This window comes from Euprymna scolopes, chromosome 3 (genome assembly GCF_053919585.1).
Source record: "Euprymna scolopes isolate OS-2025 chromosome 3, ASM5391958v1, whole genome shotgun sequence".
Lineage (NCBI taxonomy): Eukaryota > Metazoa > Mollusca > Cephalopoda > Sepiida > Sepiolidae > Euprymna > Euprymna scolopes.
Genome location: NC_136484.1, coordinates 80,882,845 through 80,901,106, shown reverse-complemented (window position 1 = coordinate 80,901,106; position 18,262 = coordinate 80,882,845). Strand labels below are relative to the sequence as shown.

The 18,262-nt window shown below is 32.8% G+C and overlaps 1 protein-coding gene across 5 annotated transcripts in view; it reads right to left on the bottom strand.

The window, feature by feature from the left end:
* The window catches only part of LOC145256502 (very long chain fatty acid elongase AAEL008004-like), a 462,810-nt gene that overhangs the window by 375,134 nt on the left and 69,414 nt on the right, over positions 1-18,262 (bottom strand). For all 5 annotated transcript variants that reach the window (XM_080115480.1, XM_080115499.1, XM_080115471.1 and 2 more), the window contains exons 3-4: positions 17,972-18,159; positions 16,253-16,336 (exon numbers count right to left, since the gene is read on the bottom strand). In XM_080115480.1, coding sequence (XP_079971606.1) covers positions 16,253-16,336; positions 17,972-18,159 — 272 coding nt within the window. The remainder of the gene's footprint in view (positions 1-16,252; positions 16,337-17,971; positions 18,160-18,262) is intronic.

The window sequence follows — 18,262 nt, the reverse complement described above, 5'->3', positions numbered from 1 at the left end:
TCACAGAGGAAGTTTGTTTAGTGGGGAGCTCTGCCACTTGTACTTAGTGTTATTGTTAAGGCTAAAGGTTTTAGGAGGAGGCTTGCCACTCATACCTACGATTAGACATAGAATTAAGCAAGTTTTTTTGTTTTTTTTAAGAGGGCGTTTGATACCCATTGTGAAACTTTGCCATAATTCTTGTAAAGAGACAAAAATAAATGTTATTTAAAAAAGTGACGTCCCTCTAACAGAAAACATGCTGCTTGGAAAAATATCAAGTATTTTTTTTAAGAAACAAGTTTTTGCTAAAGCTGACAAATTGTTAAAAATTTTGAATTAATGTTATTTTGTTTTTAATTACATTTCATGTCTTTTCCTACCGCTTTTATTTTTTAACTGAGCACCTCCTACAAATATTTAAATATTGATTATTTTTTTTATTTTATTTTTAATAATCGGGTAGATTAGTTTCCATTCGATAATTATTCACTGATAAGTGTTTTTAAAGGACGAAAATTAGAAGTGTGTGTACCATTCATACACGTGAACCAAAACATCATATTTCACATTTTCACTTGTTAAAATATTTAAAATTTACTACTACTCAATTTTTTAAAATATTTGTATGGTTAATAAAAAAATAGTTCTAACTAAACATGTAAGAATTTTTATTTATAACCAGATTTCAATTAAAAAAGAAATCGATTTGAAATAAAAATAAACAACAAAAACAAAAGGTCTGTTTACGCCATGTTATCGCTGCTGCTACTATCACTACTACTACAGAAGTCTTGATTCAAATTCATAACGATTTTTTCGGATATCATGTTTTTAAATTGTTACGTACCACTAGAGAAAACACTGTCCAATCATCTTTTTAACGAATAAACATAGTAAAACGATTGTTTTACTTGATAGTGAGTGTCCGAAGAAACTTTTTTTCAAAATTTTGAAATCTTTTTTTAACACAATAAAAAAAACGAGTCGTCAAATGAATTTCGGACACTCGAAATTATTAAAAATGACATCTCTTTTGGCTAATACCCAAATTTACTTGAAAAATTCTTCACAGAAACACAGTACGAATGTTTAAAAATCAGTGGGGGGGGGGGGGTGTTACCGAAAATGTCGTTTTATGATGTTCACATTTTTATCACTTTATTTGCTTAAAACTCTAAAAATATATAATGCATGTTATTATTTACTAATTCATTTGAACAAAACGGTGGTATTTTGAAGACTTAAAGTGCTTTGGTTTTTAAAATATGACTATTTTAGCAGAAACCCCTTGAAATCTGTGATTATCCAAAGCGTTTTAACTAGTGGTGGGACGATTAATCGGAATCGTTAATCGTAAGAATCGTGTATTTTGGGTGGTATCGGAATCGGAATCGCATTGTTAAAAAATACCTTAATTTTCCGATTCCTTCATTACGATTCTTTTAGTCTGATGTTGAAAAAAATAAAAAAATTTACTAATTCATTTGAAAGTAAACTAATTTCTGAAGAAAACGGTGGAATGTTGAAGACTTAAAGTACTTTGGTTTTTAAAATATGACCCCTTCAAATCTGTGATTATCTAAAGCGTTTTAATGGCCATGTGTATTGCTATTTAAAGTGATTCGTTCCAATCTTACTGAAAGTATGAAATTAGCGTATTTCTCACATAAACCTATCCAACTTTTGTTTAAAGTGATTCGTTCCAATCTTACGCAAAGTATGAAATTAGTGCATTTCTCACATAAACCTATCCAACTTTTGTTTAAAGTGATTCGTTCCAATCTTACACAAAGTATGAAATTAGTGCATTTCTCAGATAAACCTATCCAACTTTTGTTTAAAGTGATTCGTTCCTATCTTACGCAAAGTATGAAATTAGTGCATTTCTCACATAAACCTATCCAACTTTTGTTTAAAGTGATTCGTTCCTATCTTACGCAAAGTGTGAAATTAGTGCATTTCTCACATAAACCTATCCAACTTTTGTTTAAAGTGATTCGTTCCAATCTTACGCAAAGTATGAAATTAGTGCATTTCTCACATAAACCTATCCAACTTTTGTTTAAGGTTATTCGTTCCAATCTTACGCAAAGTATGCAATTAGTGCATTTCTCACATAAACCTATTCAACTTTTGTTTAAAGTGATTCGTTCCTATCTTACGCAAAGTATGAAATTAGTGCATTTCTCAGATAAACCTATCCAACTTTTGTTTAAAGTGATTCTTCCAATCTTACGCAAAGTAGTAAATTAGTGCATTTCTCACATAAACCTATCCAACTTTTGTTTAAAGTGATTCGTTCCAATCTTACGCAAAGTATGAAATTAGTGCATTTCTCACATAAACCTATCCAACTTTTGTTTAAAGTGATTCGTTCCTATCTTACGCAAAGTATGCAATTAGTGCATTTCTCACATAAACCTATTCAACTTTTGTTTAAAGTGATTCGTTCCTATCTTACGCAAAGTATGCAATTAGTGCATTTCTCACATAAACCTATCCAACTTTTGTTTAAAGTTATTCGTTCCAATCTTACGCAAAGTATGCAATTAGTGCATTTCTCACATAAACCTATCCAACTTTTGTTTAAAGTGATTCGTTCCTATCTTACGCAAAGTATGAAATTAGTGCATTTCTCAGATAAACCTATCCAACTTTTGTTTAAAGTGATTCTTCCAATCTTACGCAAAGTATGAAATTAGTGCATTTCTCACATAAACCTATCAAACTTTTGTTTAAAGTGATTCGTTCCTATCTTACGCAAAGTATGAAATTAGTGCATTTCTCACATAAACCTATCCAACTTTTGTTTAAAGTGATTCGTTCCTATCTTACGCAAAGTATGAAATTAGTGCATTTCTCACATAAACCTATTCAACTTTTGTTTAAAGTGATTCGTTCCTATCTTACGCAAAGTATGAAATTAGTGCATTTCTCAGATAAACCTATCCAACTTTTGTTTAAAGTGATTCTTCCAATCTTACGCAAAGTAGTAAATTAGTGCATTTCTCACATAAACCTATCCAACTTTTGTTTAAAGTGATTCGTTCCAATCTTACGCAAAGTATGAAATTAGTGCATTTCTCACATAAACCTATCCAACTTTTGTTTAAAGTGATTCGTTCCTATCTTACGCAAAGTATGCAATTAGTGCATTTCTCACATAAACCTATTCAACTTTTGTTTAAAGTGATTCGTTCCTATCTTACGCAAAGTATGCAATTAGTGCATTTCTCACATAAACCTATCCAACTTTTGTTTAAAGTTATTCGTTCCAATCTTACGCAAAGTATGCAATTAGTGCATTTCTCACATAAACCTATCCAACTTTTGTTTAAAGTGATTCGTTCCTATCTTACGCAAAGTATGAAATTAGTGCATTTCTCAGATAAACCTATCCAACTTTTGTTTAAAGTGATTCTTCCAATCTTACGCAAAGTATGAAATTAGTGCATTTCTCACATAAACCTATCAAACTTTTGTTTAAAGTGATTCGTTCCTATCTTACGCAAAGTATGAAATTAGTGCATTTCTCACATAAACCTATCCAACTTTTGTTTAAAGTGATTCGTTCCTATCTTACGCAAAGTATGAAATTAGTGCATTTCTCACATAAACCTATCCAACTTTTGTTTAAAGTGATTCGTTCCTATCTTACGCAAAGTATGAAATTAGTGCATTTCTCACATAAACCTATCCAACTTTTGTTTAAAGTTATTCGTTCCAATCTTACGCAAAGTATGCAATTAGTGCATTTCTCACATAAACCTATCCAACTTTTGTTTAAAGTGATTCGTTCCAATCTTACGCAAAGTATGAAATTAGTGCATTTCTCACATAAACCTATCCAACTTTTGTTTAAAGTGATTCGTTCCTATCTTACGCAAAGTATGCAATTAGTGCATTTCTCACATAAACCTATTCAACTTTTGTTTAAAGTGATTCGTTCCTATCTTACGCAAAGTATGAAATTAGTGCATTTCTCAGATAAACCTATCCAACTTTTGTTTAAAGTGATTCTTCCAATCTTACGCAAAGTATGAAATTAGTGCATTTCTCACATAAACCTATCCAACTTTTGTTTAAAGTGATTCGTTCCTATCTTACGCAAAGTATGAAATTAGTGCATTTCTCACATAAACCTATCCAACTTTTGTTTAAAGTGATTCGTTCCAATCTTACGCAAAGTATGAAATTAGTGCATTTCTCACATAAACCTATCCAACTTTTGTTTAAAGTGATTCGTTCCTATCTTACGCAAAGTATGAAATTAGTGCATTTCTCACATAAACCTATCCAACTTTTGTTTAAAGTTATTCGTTCCAATCTTACGCAAAGTATGAAATTAGTGCATTTCTCACATAAACCTATCCAACTTTTGTTTAAAGTGATTCGTTCCAATCTTACGCATAGTATGAAATTAGTGCATTTCTCACATAAACCTATCCAACTTTTATTTAAAGTGATTCGTTCCTTTCGCAAAGTATGAAATTAGACTTTTGTTTAAAGTGATTCTTCCAATCTTACGCAAAGTATGAAATTAGTGCATTTCTCACATAAACCTATCCAACTTTTGTTTAAAGTGATTCGTTCCTATCTTACGCAAAGTATGAAATTAGTGCATTTCTCACATAAACCTATCCAACTTTTGTTTAAAGTGATTCGTTCCAATCTTACGCAAAGTATGAAATTAGTGCATTTCTCACATAAACCTATCCAACTTTTGTTTAAAGTGATTCGTTCCAATCTTACGCAAAGTATGAAATTAGTGCATTTCTCACATAAACCTATCCAACTTTTGTTTAAAGTGATTCGTTCCAATCTTACGCAAAGTATGAAATTAGTGCATTTCTCACATAAACCTATCCAACTTTTGTTTAAAGTGATTCGTTCCTATCTTACACAAAGTATGAAATTAGTGCATTTCTCACATAAACCTATCCAACTTTTGTTTAAAGTGATTCATTCCAATCTTACGCAAAGTATGAAATTAGTGCATTTCTCACATAAACCTATCCAACTTTTGTTTAAAGTGATTCGTTCCAATCTTACGCAAAGTATGAAATTAGTGCATTTCTCACATAAACCTATCCAACTTTTGTTTAAAGTTATTCGTTCCAATCTTACGCAAAGTATGAAATTAGTGCATTTCTCACATAAACCTATCCAACTTTTGTTTAAAGTGATTCGTTCCTATCTTACGCAAAGTATGAAATTAGTGCATTTCTCACATAAACCTATCCAACTTTTGTTTAAAGTGATCCGTTCCAATCTTACGCAAAGTATGAAATTAGTGCATTTCTCACATAAACCTATCCAACTTTTGTTTAAAGTGATTCGTTCCAATCTGACGCAAAGTATGAAATTAGTACATTTCTCACATAAACCTATCCAACTTTTGTTTAAAGTGATTCGTTCCAATCTTACGCAAAGTATGAAATTAGTGCATTTCTCACATAAACCTATCCAACTTTTGTTTAAAGTGATTCGTTCCAATCTTACGCAAAGTATGAAATTAGTGCATTTCTCACATAAACCTATCCAACTTTTGTTTAAAGTGATTCGTTCCTATCTTACGCAAAGTATGAAATTAGTGCATTTCTCACATAAACCTATCCAACTTTTGTTTAAAGTGATTCGTTCCAATCTTACGCAAAGTATGAAATTAGTGCATTTCTCACATAAACCTATCCAACTTTTGTTTAAAGTGATTCGTTCCAATCTGACGCAAAGTATGAAATTAGTACATTTCTCACATAAACCTATCCAACTTTTGTTTAAAGTGATTCGTTCCAATCTTACGCAAAGTATGAAATTAGTGCATTTCTCACATAAACCTATCCAACTTTTGTTTAAAGTGATTCGTTCCAATCTTACGCAAAGTATGAAATTAGTGCATTTCTCACATAAACCTATCCAACTTTTGTTTAAAGTGATTCGTTCCTATCTTACGCAAAGTATGAAATTAGTGCATTTCTCACATAAACCTATCCAACTTTTGTTTAAAGTGGTTCGTTCCTATCTTACGCAAAGTATGAAATTAGTGCATTTCTCACATAAACCTATCCAACTTTTGTTTAAAGTGATTCGTTCCAATCTTACGCAAAGTATGAAATTAGTGCATTTCTCACATAAACCTATCCAACTTTTGTTTAAAGTGATTCGTTCCAATCTTAAGCAAAGCATGAAATTAGTGCATTTCTCACATAAACCTATCCAACTTTTGTTTAAAGTGATTCGTTCCAATCTTAAGCAAAGCATGAAATTAGTGCATTTCTCACATAAACCTATCCAACTTTTGTTTAAAGTGATTCGTTCCAATCTTAAGCAAAGCATGAAATTAGTGCATTTCTCACATAAACCTATCCAACTTTTGTTTAAAGTGATTCGTTCCAATCTTAAGCAAAGTATGAAATTAGTGCATTTCTCACATAAACCTATCCAACTTTTGTTTAAAGTGATTCGTTCCAATCTTAAGCAAAGCATGAAATTAGTGCATTTCTCACATAAACCTCTCCAACTGTGGTTCGAAATGATTCGTTGCAATCTTAACCTAAACATGCAATTGGTGAATTTTTCACATAAACCTATTCAACTGTTGTTCAAAAGTGATTTTTTTCCATTTATAAGCAAAACATGAAATTACTGCATTTCTTACGTAAACCTATCGAACGGTAGTTCAAAGTGATTCCTTCCAATCTTACGCAAAGTACGAAATTAGTGCATTTCTCACATAAACCTATCAAACTTTGGTTTAAAGCGATTCATTCTAATCTTAAGCAAAATATCAAATTAGTGCATTTCTCACCTAAATCTATTCAACTGTTGTTCAAAATGCTTTCTTCCAATCTTAAGCAAAGACTGAAATTTGTGTATTTCTGACACACACCTATCCAATTGTTGTTTGAAGTGATTAGTTCCAATCTTAAGCAAAACATTCAAATCTTCAAACAATTGTGAGTTTGTGTACTTCATTTGTTAAGCAGTTTTGTCACACAAAAGCTGACATGATAAAATGCTTTTTGTATTTTATTAATTCAAAAATAAAACTTGTTAAAGTTGAAAGGAAAGTAAATAAAGAACAAAATAAATTAAAAAAAAAATATTGCCCCTGGGTGTGAAACAAATAATTGGTTTAAGATTGGTTAAATATTTGTTAAAGTTCAACGCAAATTGTATATAAAAATAAAAATGAAACAAGCCTACTTAGTTCCTACTTAGTTTAGTCAGAACGAAAGTTACAAAAGAAAGTTGTTTAAAATAAAATTGCTATTTTTATTCAATGGAACAATTAATTGATTCTCTCTTTTATATTTTCTCCTTTTTCTTTGTTTCTTTTTTTTTTGTAACTGCCGTAGTCTATATATATTTTTTTATACACCAACTGACTAACTTTACAAAAGTATATGTGGAATATTGCTAAAGAAATAACTTACAAAATATTTAACAATTACGCTGTTGCATTATTTGGGACTTGTTCTTTACTGGTAATTCTAACTTTTGATTATTTCTTTTATACGATACTTTCTGATCTCAGAGTCAGCTTATGTATAACGGTATCGATACCCGCCAACCACACCGAGTGCCATTAACCTCGTCAGATTCCACCTGATATGACAGGTGTTCTTTTGATCGTACATTGTCCCATCACAAGTTGGCCCGTTGATTGTCTTCACCCACTGTGTTTTCATGGTGGGGCACTTTGCCTCTCGATAAAATAGTCTCCTACCCTGTGCAGGTAGTCTCCGGATACATCAATCACTCCGCTGGTCCTTGCGGCTTGCTGCAAAATGAAGAGTCCTCATCACAAACAAACAGAACTCTGGTTTATAACAATGACAAACCATTTATTAATTTCATTACTTCATAACAGCTACTGTCTAAATTGAGGTGACTGACTATAGCAGTGAAATGATACAAGACCAGACCAGTAAAGTCACAGATTTCCCATTAACGCAGGCTAGTTAACATTATAACATCAGGCCCTGAGGGCTTGCAAATCGAGAGCGCTTGACCAGCCCAGCCGTTCAGTTTGCTGGATACGACTCAACACTTTTTAGAATTCCTTTTTCTAAATCCAACCCCTTTTTCCCACCTCTCCTTCAGAGAGTGGTTACAAACACTCTTTCTTTCTTCTTCTTATAGCTTACCTTTTGTCTTGTCCACTCAACACCTCTCTCTCTCTGTTCCCCTAATCTCTACTTGTCCCCCTCAAACTTATCTCTACCAAATTTTAACCCTTGTTTGCACTGAGGCCTTCACTTATTATCAAATTAGGACCATCTCTCCTTGACCCCCATTCTAAGCTGTCAGCCTTAATCAGCCAAGAATCTTTGGATCTCTTCATACTTCTCAACAGAGGTTTTAAAAACAACCTTTCATGTTAACAGATATATAACGACAATGAGATAAAAACAATTATTATTTGTTTTTTCTCTTTCTGACAAAATCCCATAGACATTTCTGTTTTTTCCCAATCAGACATCAACACTCCCTCTTCTGCCCTCTCTTCCTCTATCCCGTCCGGTACCCCCCCCCCCACCCACCCACTGCATGCATGCATTCATGACACCAATAGTGTCATATCCCTTCCATCCTTATGGTGGAAATGCAGCCATTACAGCATTTCCACTCAGCACTGTCAGAAAAACAAAGAAACAAAATACCCAGTATAAATCCCAAGTAAAAAGTTCAATTGCAACCTCAACAATTTCTGAGTCAGGGATTCTATATTCATCTACACATGCATTATTTTTTTCTCAGGCGTTAATTCCTCTTTTTCTTTTCACTTTACTAGTTCTTTTAAGGTGACTGCAAACTACGTACATGTAAAACAGTTTTCTCTACTTTATTTTCAGTCCTTCTTTATAACTGCAACTCATCAACCCATGTACATGCAAAACATGAGTTTCTTTCACTTTTTTTTTTCTTTTTTCTTATTTACTTTCAGTCCATCTCCACAACTTAATCTATGTGCATGCAAAACATTTTTTTTTCTTCCCTTTAACTACAACCCATCAACCATGTGCATGCAGAACTTTTTTTTTTTCACCCCCCCTTTTTTTTTTCATTTTTAATTTTTTTTAATTTCGGTCCTTCTCTACGACTTGGTCTATATGCATGCAAAACAATCTCTTTTTTTTCTTTAGATTTTCATTTTCAGTCGTAGTTCAACCATAATTTTGTTTGGTAACTGGGAAGGCTCAGCCCATCTACAATCGCCATTTGCTGTCCTAAAATAATGTTTCACCTGAGATATCAATTGGTTCTAGGCTTTTCTGCCTATTTAATTCTACTCTAAAATTGTTTGGTGGGGGATTATTTTTACACACATCCAATTTTTCAACCTATTTTTGTATTTTATTTTATTTATTTATTATTAATTTTTTCACTTAATTCTTTACACGAAGAGAAAGAACTCACTTCCTCAGCTCATGCACACCTCTTGGCATCGGGGAAAATTTCCCAATGATATTTCATACTTCCACAATGTCAGAACCTTCTCAATGGACTGCATATCTCCTGCCAACCTGCAGAACACTTTGGCTTATTGCACAACCATCATCTACTATCTCACAGAGCATCTCCGTTTACACCCCATCATTTCTTCACAGCATTCCCAAATATAAAAACACAACGTGCCAGCCAAGGAAGGTGCACACCGTTCCTCCTAACTACCCTGGTGCAAAGAAACTAGGTCTCCACCACAGCCAATATGTTTCCCAAACCATACTTGCACAATGTCACACTTTCCTGTGCAGCTTTTACTAAACGCTATGATACCCAAACTTTTTGTACCTTCACTTGCCCCATAAGCATTCTCTCACTCGGAACAAGGGGCAGCATCCGCCCTGATGCCACACCCAACACGCACCATTCTTCTCCAGCAAAGGAAAGATCTTCCCCAACCAAGGCAATCCTACTCTTCACTTCCGGAATTTGCCCCAGCAGTGCCATTCTGGCCTGGGACCAAGGGTAACAACTGTTCCAACACTACACTCAACATATTCAATCCCCATCCTGTGAAGGAGAAATCCTTCTCGACTGAAGCATTTTTAATTTATTCCAAAACAGAATAATATCAGCACCGTTAGTTTCTGTAAGACATTCTACTTGACAGTTTAAATGCTTCAAAACTATTTACCATGCGATTGATTTCATTTTTTTTATGTAAATTCACAGACTAAATGATTTTTTTCTTTGACAGCCTAAATGTTTTAATGCCACTTCCAACTAATTTACCACCTCACACCCTATGAAAACTCTCAGGCCAAATAACTTGTTCTTCAGCAGTTTAAATGCCTTAAAATTCCTTTCAAATATTTCACACCCTATGAAAACTCTCATACCAAATGATTTTCTATTCAACAGTTTAAATGCCTTAACATCACTTCCAACAATATTTTATTCACATTTCATGAAAGCTCTCAGGCCAACTGATTTTCTATTCGACAGTTGAAATGCTTCAACATCATTTCCAAACAATTCAGCATTTCATATCACATCTTATGACAATTCTCAGGCCAAATGATTCCCTAGTCACAACAGGTGAGAATGCTACACAACAATTACACACGTTATCAGTACCATGTGTCTATTTGCTCCTTTTCAAATCACTATCCTCAAAAAAATCTCACTTAATCTTCAGATGATTGTCCGAAGTTAACAAAATGAAAATGGGTAAATGTGGTATTCTGGTGACTGAAATAACTCCAGTAGAGTGCTCGATTACAAAAATATCTAAAAACCAAGAATGCAATATCTTTACTCATAATATCATCAACCTCGGGGTTTTTTCTTTTCCTCAGACGCATGCAAATCTCTAACCTATCTCTCCTCTCTCAATCCTCTTTTCCATGTCTACTAAATCTGTTTACTGCTATGCCTTTTTAGGGTAATTGCCCTTTTTCTTTTTCTCATTTCTCTATCTCTCTGCCCCACTCTCTCTCTCACTTGCCAACAACATATGCGCGTACGTACAGCGACATATCAACCTGTTTCCTCTGTCTATATCCCCATATATATTCCTGTGGATACAACTGTTTTAGACTCATGATTCAGACAAATACACATACACATTTCCTTCGAGGGGTGGGGAAGAAAATCAACAATACATTACATATTACAAATATGTCTCAAAACAATACAACAAACTTTACCAATCCAGGTGACACTGAGACAGACAAAAGGAGAAATGAACCATCCTTACCTTCCACCATCCTTCTTCATCTTCATTTCATGTTCAAGATTTTTGTTGTTATTTTTCTTTTTGAGTTCATTTCTTTTTCAATCTTTGCTTTGTGTGCGTTTTTTTTTTTCATGATTATGATTATTTCTTTTTGTTCTTTTCGTCTTTTCTTTGCAAAGTCTAGCATTCTTTTCAGCATTTTCTTTTGTTTTTGTTTTGTTGAAACAGCCCATATCTTCTCAGGGTTTTATTTTGGCTTAATGACACCATTTATATATGTGTTCGTGGTAACTCGCTCATGGATATCTCATAGAGATGTGATATCCTGGCTCACAGTACCATTTATAACGCTACCGATACCGCACCAACCAACCGGGTGCCATTAACCTCGTCGGATTCCACCTGATATGACAGGTGTTCTTTCGATCATACATTGTCCCATCACAAGTTGGCCTGTTGATTGTCTTCACCCACTGTGTTTTCATGGTGGGGCGCTTTGCCTCTCGATCGAATCGTTTCCTACCCTGTGCAGGTAGTCTCCGGGTACATCAATCACTCCGCTGGTCCTTGCGGCTTGCTGCAAAATGAAGAGTCCTCACCACAAACAAACAGAACTCTGGTTTATAACAATGACAAACCATTTATTAATTTCATTACTTCATAACAGCTACTGTCTAAATTGAGGTGACTGACTATAGCAGTGAAACGATACAAGACCAGACCAGTAAAGTCACAGATTTCCCATTAATACAGGCTAGTTAACATCATAACATCAGGCCCTGAGGGCTTGCAAATCGAGAGTGCTTGATCAGCCCAGCCGTTCAGTTTGCTGGCTACGACTCTACATTTTTTAGAATTCCTTTTTCTAAATCTAACCCCTTTTTCCCACCTCTCCTTCAGAGAGTGGTTACAAACACTCTTTCTTTCTTCTTCTTATAGCTTACCCTTCGTCTTGTCCACTCAACACCTCTCTCTCTCTGTTCCCCTAATCTCTACTTGCTCCCCTCAAACTTATCTCTACCAAATTTTAACCCTTGTTTGCACTGAGGCCTTCACTTATTATCAAATTAAGAGTGATTAGTCACCCCAGGTTGAACAATGCCTGGTGGCTATTCTCTCTCCTTGATCCCCATTCTAAGCTGTCAGCCTTAATCTAGCAATACACATGAAAAAATTGAAATAGCTTAAAATAATTCAATATTGATATACATAGAAAGAGCTTGATGAGCTAAGAAGAATATTTAAAATTTTTTAAATCTGATTAAAATTAAGGAAGTTATGACTATTTTTGTGCCTCACACATTTGGATATTTTTCCCTCTTTAAGACCATATGCGTTTTGTCACATTTTTTACACTACTTTTTCAGTAAAAATGCTATATCTTTGTTAAAACACAAGATTAAGTAATGAAATTTACCATATAAGTGTACTTTTGTACAAGGAATCAGTATATGCAATTGAAAATCTCCCAAAGTTAAAGCTTTCCAAATAATCTGCAGTAAATGTGTATAAACATGCTGCAATTCCTTAAAAATGCCATGTATCCATAAACAGAAAAAAAGTTGGAGAACTCAAAGTTGAATTGTAATGTGCTTTATGTACAAAAAACTTAAATCTAAACATAGGACCATTTAAAAATGAATATATTGCAATATTTCTTTTGTATTATTGTAGATTAACACCTTCTGTTTAACCCCACCCAACCCCTTCTGACCACCCCTCCAAAATGTGATTCTACCTTTTTAGGCAATTATGTATGAAATGCCATGAAAAGCTTTAATGAAAGATAAACAAATTATTTTAGAATTTAATGTAAAATAATTCCCCATTACAGGTCATTCTAGCGTTTTAGGGCAGTTAACTGGGGTTTTTATGGGAGGTAAATCCTGTATGCTTTTTGTTTTATTTTTTTAAAGACGATTATGTGTGGTTTTAAGAGGGTTTCTATGCAATGAGAATATGGGGAGGGTTGCCATTCGGACTTTGAATTAATTGTAGAGCTAAGGACAATTATGTGTGAACATACTGAAGACTTGACAGAAACAAAAACAACAAAAACAATATTAGAGGGGGTGGCGGTTAGTTTCACAAAAATTTAATGTAAAATAATTCACCATTTCCAGGCCATTCTAGACAGTTAAACAATTTATTTTGTATATGCATTTTTCTTTAAGGAAGGATCTATTTTTTGTTTGTTTTAGACGCTTGTAATGTGGCTTACAGAGGTATTTTGTTGGGGGGATTGCCACTCGAACTTAGTGTTATTGTTAGGGTTAAAGAGTGTTTTAGAAAGTTATATATATATATATATATATATATATGTGTGTGTGTGTGTGTGTATTCGACAGGTAAATAGGTTAGCAAATGTTATATTTAGTTTTAATTTAGTAAGAAACTGCGTTACGAAATTTCGAAGAAAATTCCATAAATTTGTTGATTTCTATTTTCCATAGACCGTTTATACTACGCTGGAGCAGGTGGTAAAAATACCTTTCACTTAATAAGTGGAAAAAAAAATAACGGGGTTTGTATTACTGTACACATAGGTTTGAAAAAGTTATCAAAAAGCAAATACATAACAAATAAATGTTATCAAAGGCAAGATAAGTTACTTTTCTACCTAACAGGATATGTTTTTAGTGTTTTTATTCAATGTAACATGTTTATTCAGCTTGAAAAACATACAGTGCTTACCGATCTATTGGAAAATTTAAAATGGCGGCCGACTATCTCTTTCACACGATAAATTTGGGGAAATGAGTTAAAAAAAAAACTAGACAAAATACTGTTAAAAACCCGCTGAATATATATCCGCCTATGTCACGGTAACATATATTGAGCGAGTTTCTAACAGTATTTTGTCTGTTTTTTTATTTATAACCCATTTTCCCAAACTTACCCCTCAAAGAGAGAGTCAGCCGCCATTTTAAATTTTCGAATACATACAGTTTTTCGAGCTGAATAAACATATTACATTAAATATAAACACTAAAAAATTATCTTGTTATATATTTGTTTTTTGACAACTTTTTCAAATCTATGTGTATAGTAATACAAACGAGATTTTCATACATCTTTTGATTTTGAAAAAAACATTTGTGGCTGTTCGCAGTAAAACATTGTTTTAATTTGCTGTTCAAAACTAATGCAATGAATAAAAGTGCATGCAAGCTATATATCTACAAAAGTTTATTTTGTTTTTTAACCATGTTTTTAAATTTGACCAGAAATGTGAGAAATTATAATGGATTCATAATGCTGAATTGGTTGGGATTGCTGTTATTATACATTCTGAAAATGTAATAGTTCTAAACTAATGGTATTCTGATAACAAAATAGCTCTAATTAAACATATCAGAACATTTATATTCATATTTTCATGTTTTTCTTAGTTCGTTTGTGAATAAAAATTAAAGAACGCGTGTTGTTTATACTGTGCTATGACTAATACTACAGCTGCTGCTACTAATACTAACTTAATTTGACCAAACTCGAGAAATAGAAACAATTTTTTTTTCGGGTAGGTTCTTTTAAATTATTATCAATTACCGCGGTTCTACTCAACAGGGAATAATACTTTTAATTGATAAAGATAGTAAAAAGATTGATTTACTTACTAGTGGGTGTCCGATGAAATTTTTTTTCAAAATGTTCGATACTCGTCATATTAAAGTCATTTTTAACACGACAAAAAAAGAAATGGTCAAAAATATTTCAGACACTTAACAGTATTAGGATTAACACCTCTTCTGATTGGTTCCCAAATTTCATGATGAAATTCTTCATACAATCATGTTACGGGCCTTTAGAAAACAGGGAGGATCATTACAAAACCTTACCGAAAACGCCATTTTATGACATTCACATTTTTATCACTTTATTTGCTTAAAACTCTTAAAATATATAATGTACATTCATATTTATTAATTCATTTGAATGTATATTCATTTCCGAACAAAACAGTAGTATTTTGAAGTGCTTTGGTTTGAAAAATATGGCTATTTTAGTAGAACTACCTTGAAATCTGTGATTATCCAAAGCGTTTTTTTGTCCGCGTGTATTACTACTTAATCAGCCAAGAATCTCTGGATCTCTTCATACCTCTCAACAGAGGTTTTAAAAACAACCTTTCATGTTAACAGATATATAACGACAATGAGATAAAAACAATTATTATTTGTTTTTTCTCTTTCTGACAAAATCCCATAGACATTTCTGTTTTGTCCCAATCAGACATCAACACCCCCTCTTCTGCCCTCTCTTCCTCTTTCCCGTCCGGTCAAACACCCCCCCCCTCACTGCAATATGCACCTCGCTGCATGCATTCATGACACCAATAGTGTCATATATGAAAGTTCATCTGTCATCCTTGGTCGTTTTCTTTTCAAATTCTTCACTACATGACTTCTTTGCTGCTATAAGGAGTCTCTCTCATCCAGTCAATAGGTGACATTAGAAAAGTTTACCTTCCATTTTCTTCAATGTACATTGAATTTTCACTGACATGCTACTCCCTGCAGGTTAATATTTAATTTAATAATGAACATAAAAATAGAAAGAGGAGGAGGAGGTGAATCATAAATGTACTATTGCAGCAGTTTATCAACCTTTTCTTGAAGAGGAAAATTTGTCTAGGATGCAATGTGTAGATGCAGAAGACAAGTGAAAACAAGGGCTGACAGAAGATGTGGCTTACACATACAGGAGTGATTTATGCCAATTAGTTTTGCTTTTTAGTGAAACTGGTGTCCCATTTTTAAACCTTTTTTTTTTCCTAAACTAAAAGAAAAACCACCACACTATTTTCACATATTTCCATTTAAAAATTTTTTATGAATATTTTTTCATATTTTTCATAAGAGCTTAATGAGCTGCATTTGGCCCGCAGACCATACTTTGGAGACCATTGACATTAATCCATTTACCAGGTTATTAAGATTTAGCCTATATTTCTTTATTTTCTTCATCGTTTTTACTAAAATATTTTAGAGAAGAAACAGACCAACAAACTTCTCTCAAATTCTCTTAGCATATTACCATCATTTTTATCATTTTTTACAAATTTGCATTAAATAAACTCACCCGAATTGCTTGTGGAGAGTTAGAATAATCAACTGGTTGACAACCTAATGTGTAATTTCCAGACAACCAACCTGAAAGATTAAACTGAAAAAAAAAATTGGAAAAAATTTTCAATTGATAAAAAGAGAATTTAAGATTAAAATTTAAATCAGCAAAATGTAACTGATTTTTAATGACTTTGTATTTATTCATTTAGTGTTTAAAATTTTCTGCATGCTTCTCCGATATTAACTAAGAAGGGACTAAATAACAGGTATTGGCTGCAGGGACTGAAATACTATGATGACAATTTTATATCTTAACAATATGTTATGTTATGGTTGATATTTCCATTCTTATTCTGTTAACAGCAATAATAACGGGAATTTTATCATGACGTCCAATGAAGGTTATCCCATTGCACAACAAGAAGGAAAAAAACGAAAGAACACAACAATAAACAATTTTTTTTTTTTAATAAATTGAAAGGTAAATAGGAAAGAAAGGTATAGTTAGTTTTATATTCACCAATAACAGTGTCTGCCAAATTAGTCCTCTGGCGGTTCTCAAAGAACTCCATTAACAATATTGTAAGGGATAGTAGGGGTAAGAATATAGGTGCAGTCAGGGCTTACTGCGTGTCAAAGAACTTAAATTAAACATGTCAACATTTAATCCTTTTAAAAGAGGGTGTATGTAAACTACCTCCCTTGCGTCATTAACTTAAATGTTTTCATTCGAGAAAATTTCAATGCTCTTAGTTCTGTAATCCAAGAAAATAATCCAAATCTTCTGTGGTGTAATGTATTTCTATAGAAGATTTCTTGGTTCTTTTTGACGTGAATCCTAACGCCTCACTGGAGTTAGTATTCTTTTTCTACAAGATCAATTCTAGGCCTTAAAATAGTTCTTTCTTCCTCGGTGAAGAGGTTGTTGTAATTTCGTTTACAATTCTGATTTTTTAAACAGTCTTTTCTGACTAATTCTGTGTCATCTTCCTTGACGAATCCAGATTGAAGAAAAAGAAACCAAACGACTGGTTTCTCTTGTTTAAACTTGCAATTTTTAACATATTTTCTCTTGACGCTGGATAGCGAGCCAACTTCTTCCTCGTGTTCAAAACTTCCAACAAAATGGCGCACACATCTCCTTTTATCAATCAAAAGGCACGCATTCAACACGTGATATAACAAGCAGTAGCAGCACAAGATACACCAAGAAAAGGGGGGGGAAAGAAGGGGAGGGAGAGAGAAGGAAAGACAGGAGGTGGAAAATAAAATTTCTAAAATATATGTAAAAAAAAATTCGAGTGACATTTTGATTACAGAACTATTTAAAAAGATTCTTTAGCTATGGACAATAATGAAAATATTTCATCTGGTATTAAAACTAATAATTTTCTTAACTCTGTTAATCATATTTACAGTGGAAGTATGCAATGAAATACAGATCTTTATGATATTCTATGTGTAGAAAATGTCCAGTTTCATGCTTATATTACATTAAAATTGCTATACATCAAAATGATTTGCTTCAAAAATCTAATTTAGATGAACTAATTGCACTTGTATCAAATTATAAGGAATAATGAAATTGATAAATTTTTATTAAATTCTATCAAAAAATAGAAGGCATATGATGATGGATTTCATGTTTTCAAACAGCTTTATTGCATATTCCAAATTCAATGGTATTTACTTTTAAACTGAAACAGTTCAAGAAAAAAAATATCCAACTTACCTCAACAAACATATAACCAGATAAAAGCATCATAGAAATATTATAGACAACTAAAATTTTCCTAATTTCAAAAGCTTTTCTTTTTGCCATCATACCAATACCAACTTTAACTGACATCACGTACAGAACACACATCATGAAAGATGGCCATGGTGAAGCCATCATAGGCCAGTCAGCTACTCGGGGATCTAAAAGAGGAATACAGCAAAATATAGAAATCAAAAGGATTTTATCACAAAACATAACTGATTAAAAGAATTACATAAATCATAAAAATATCATAAATTGATA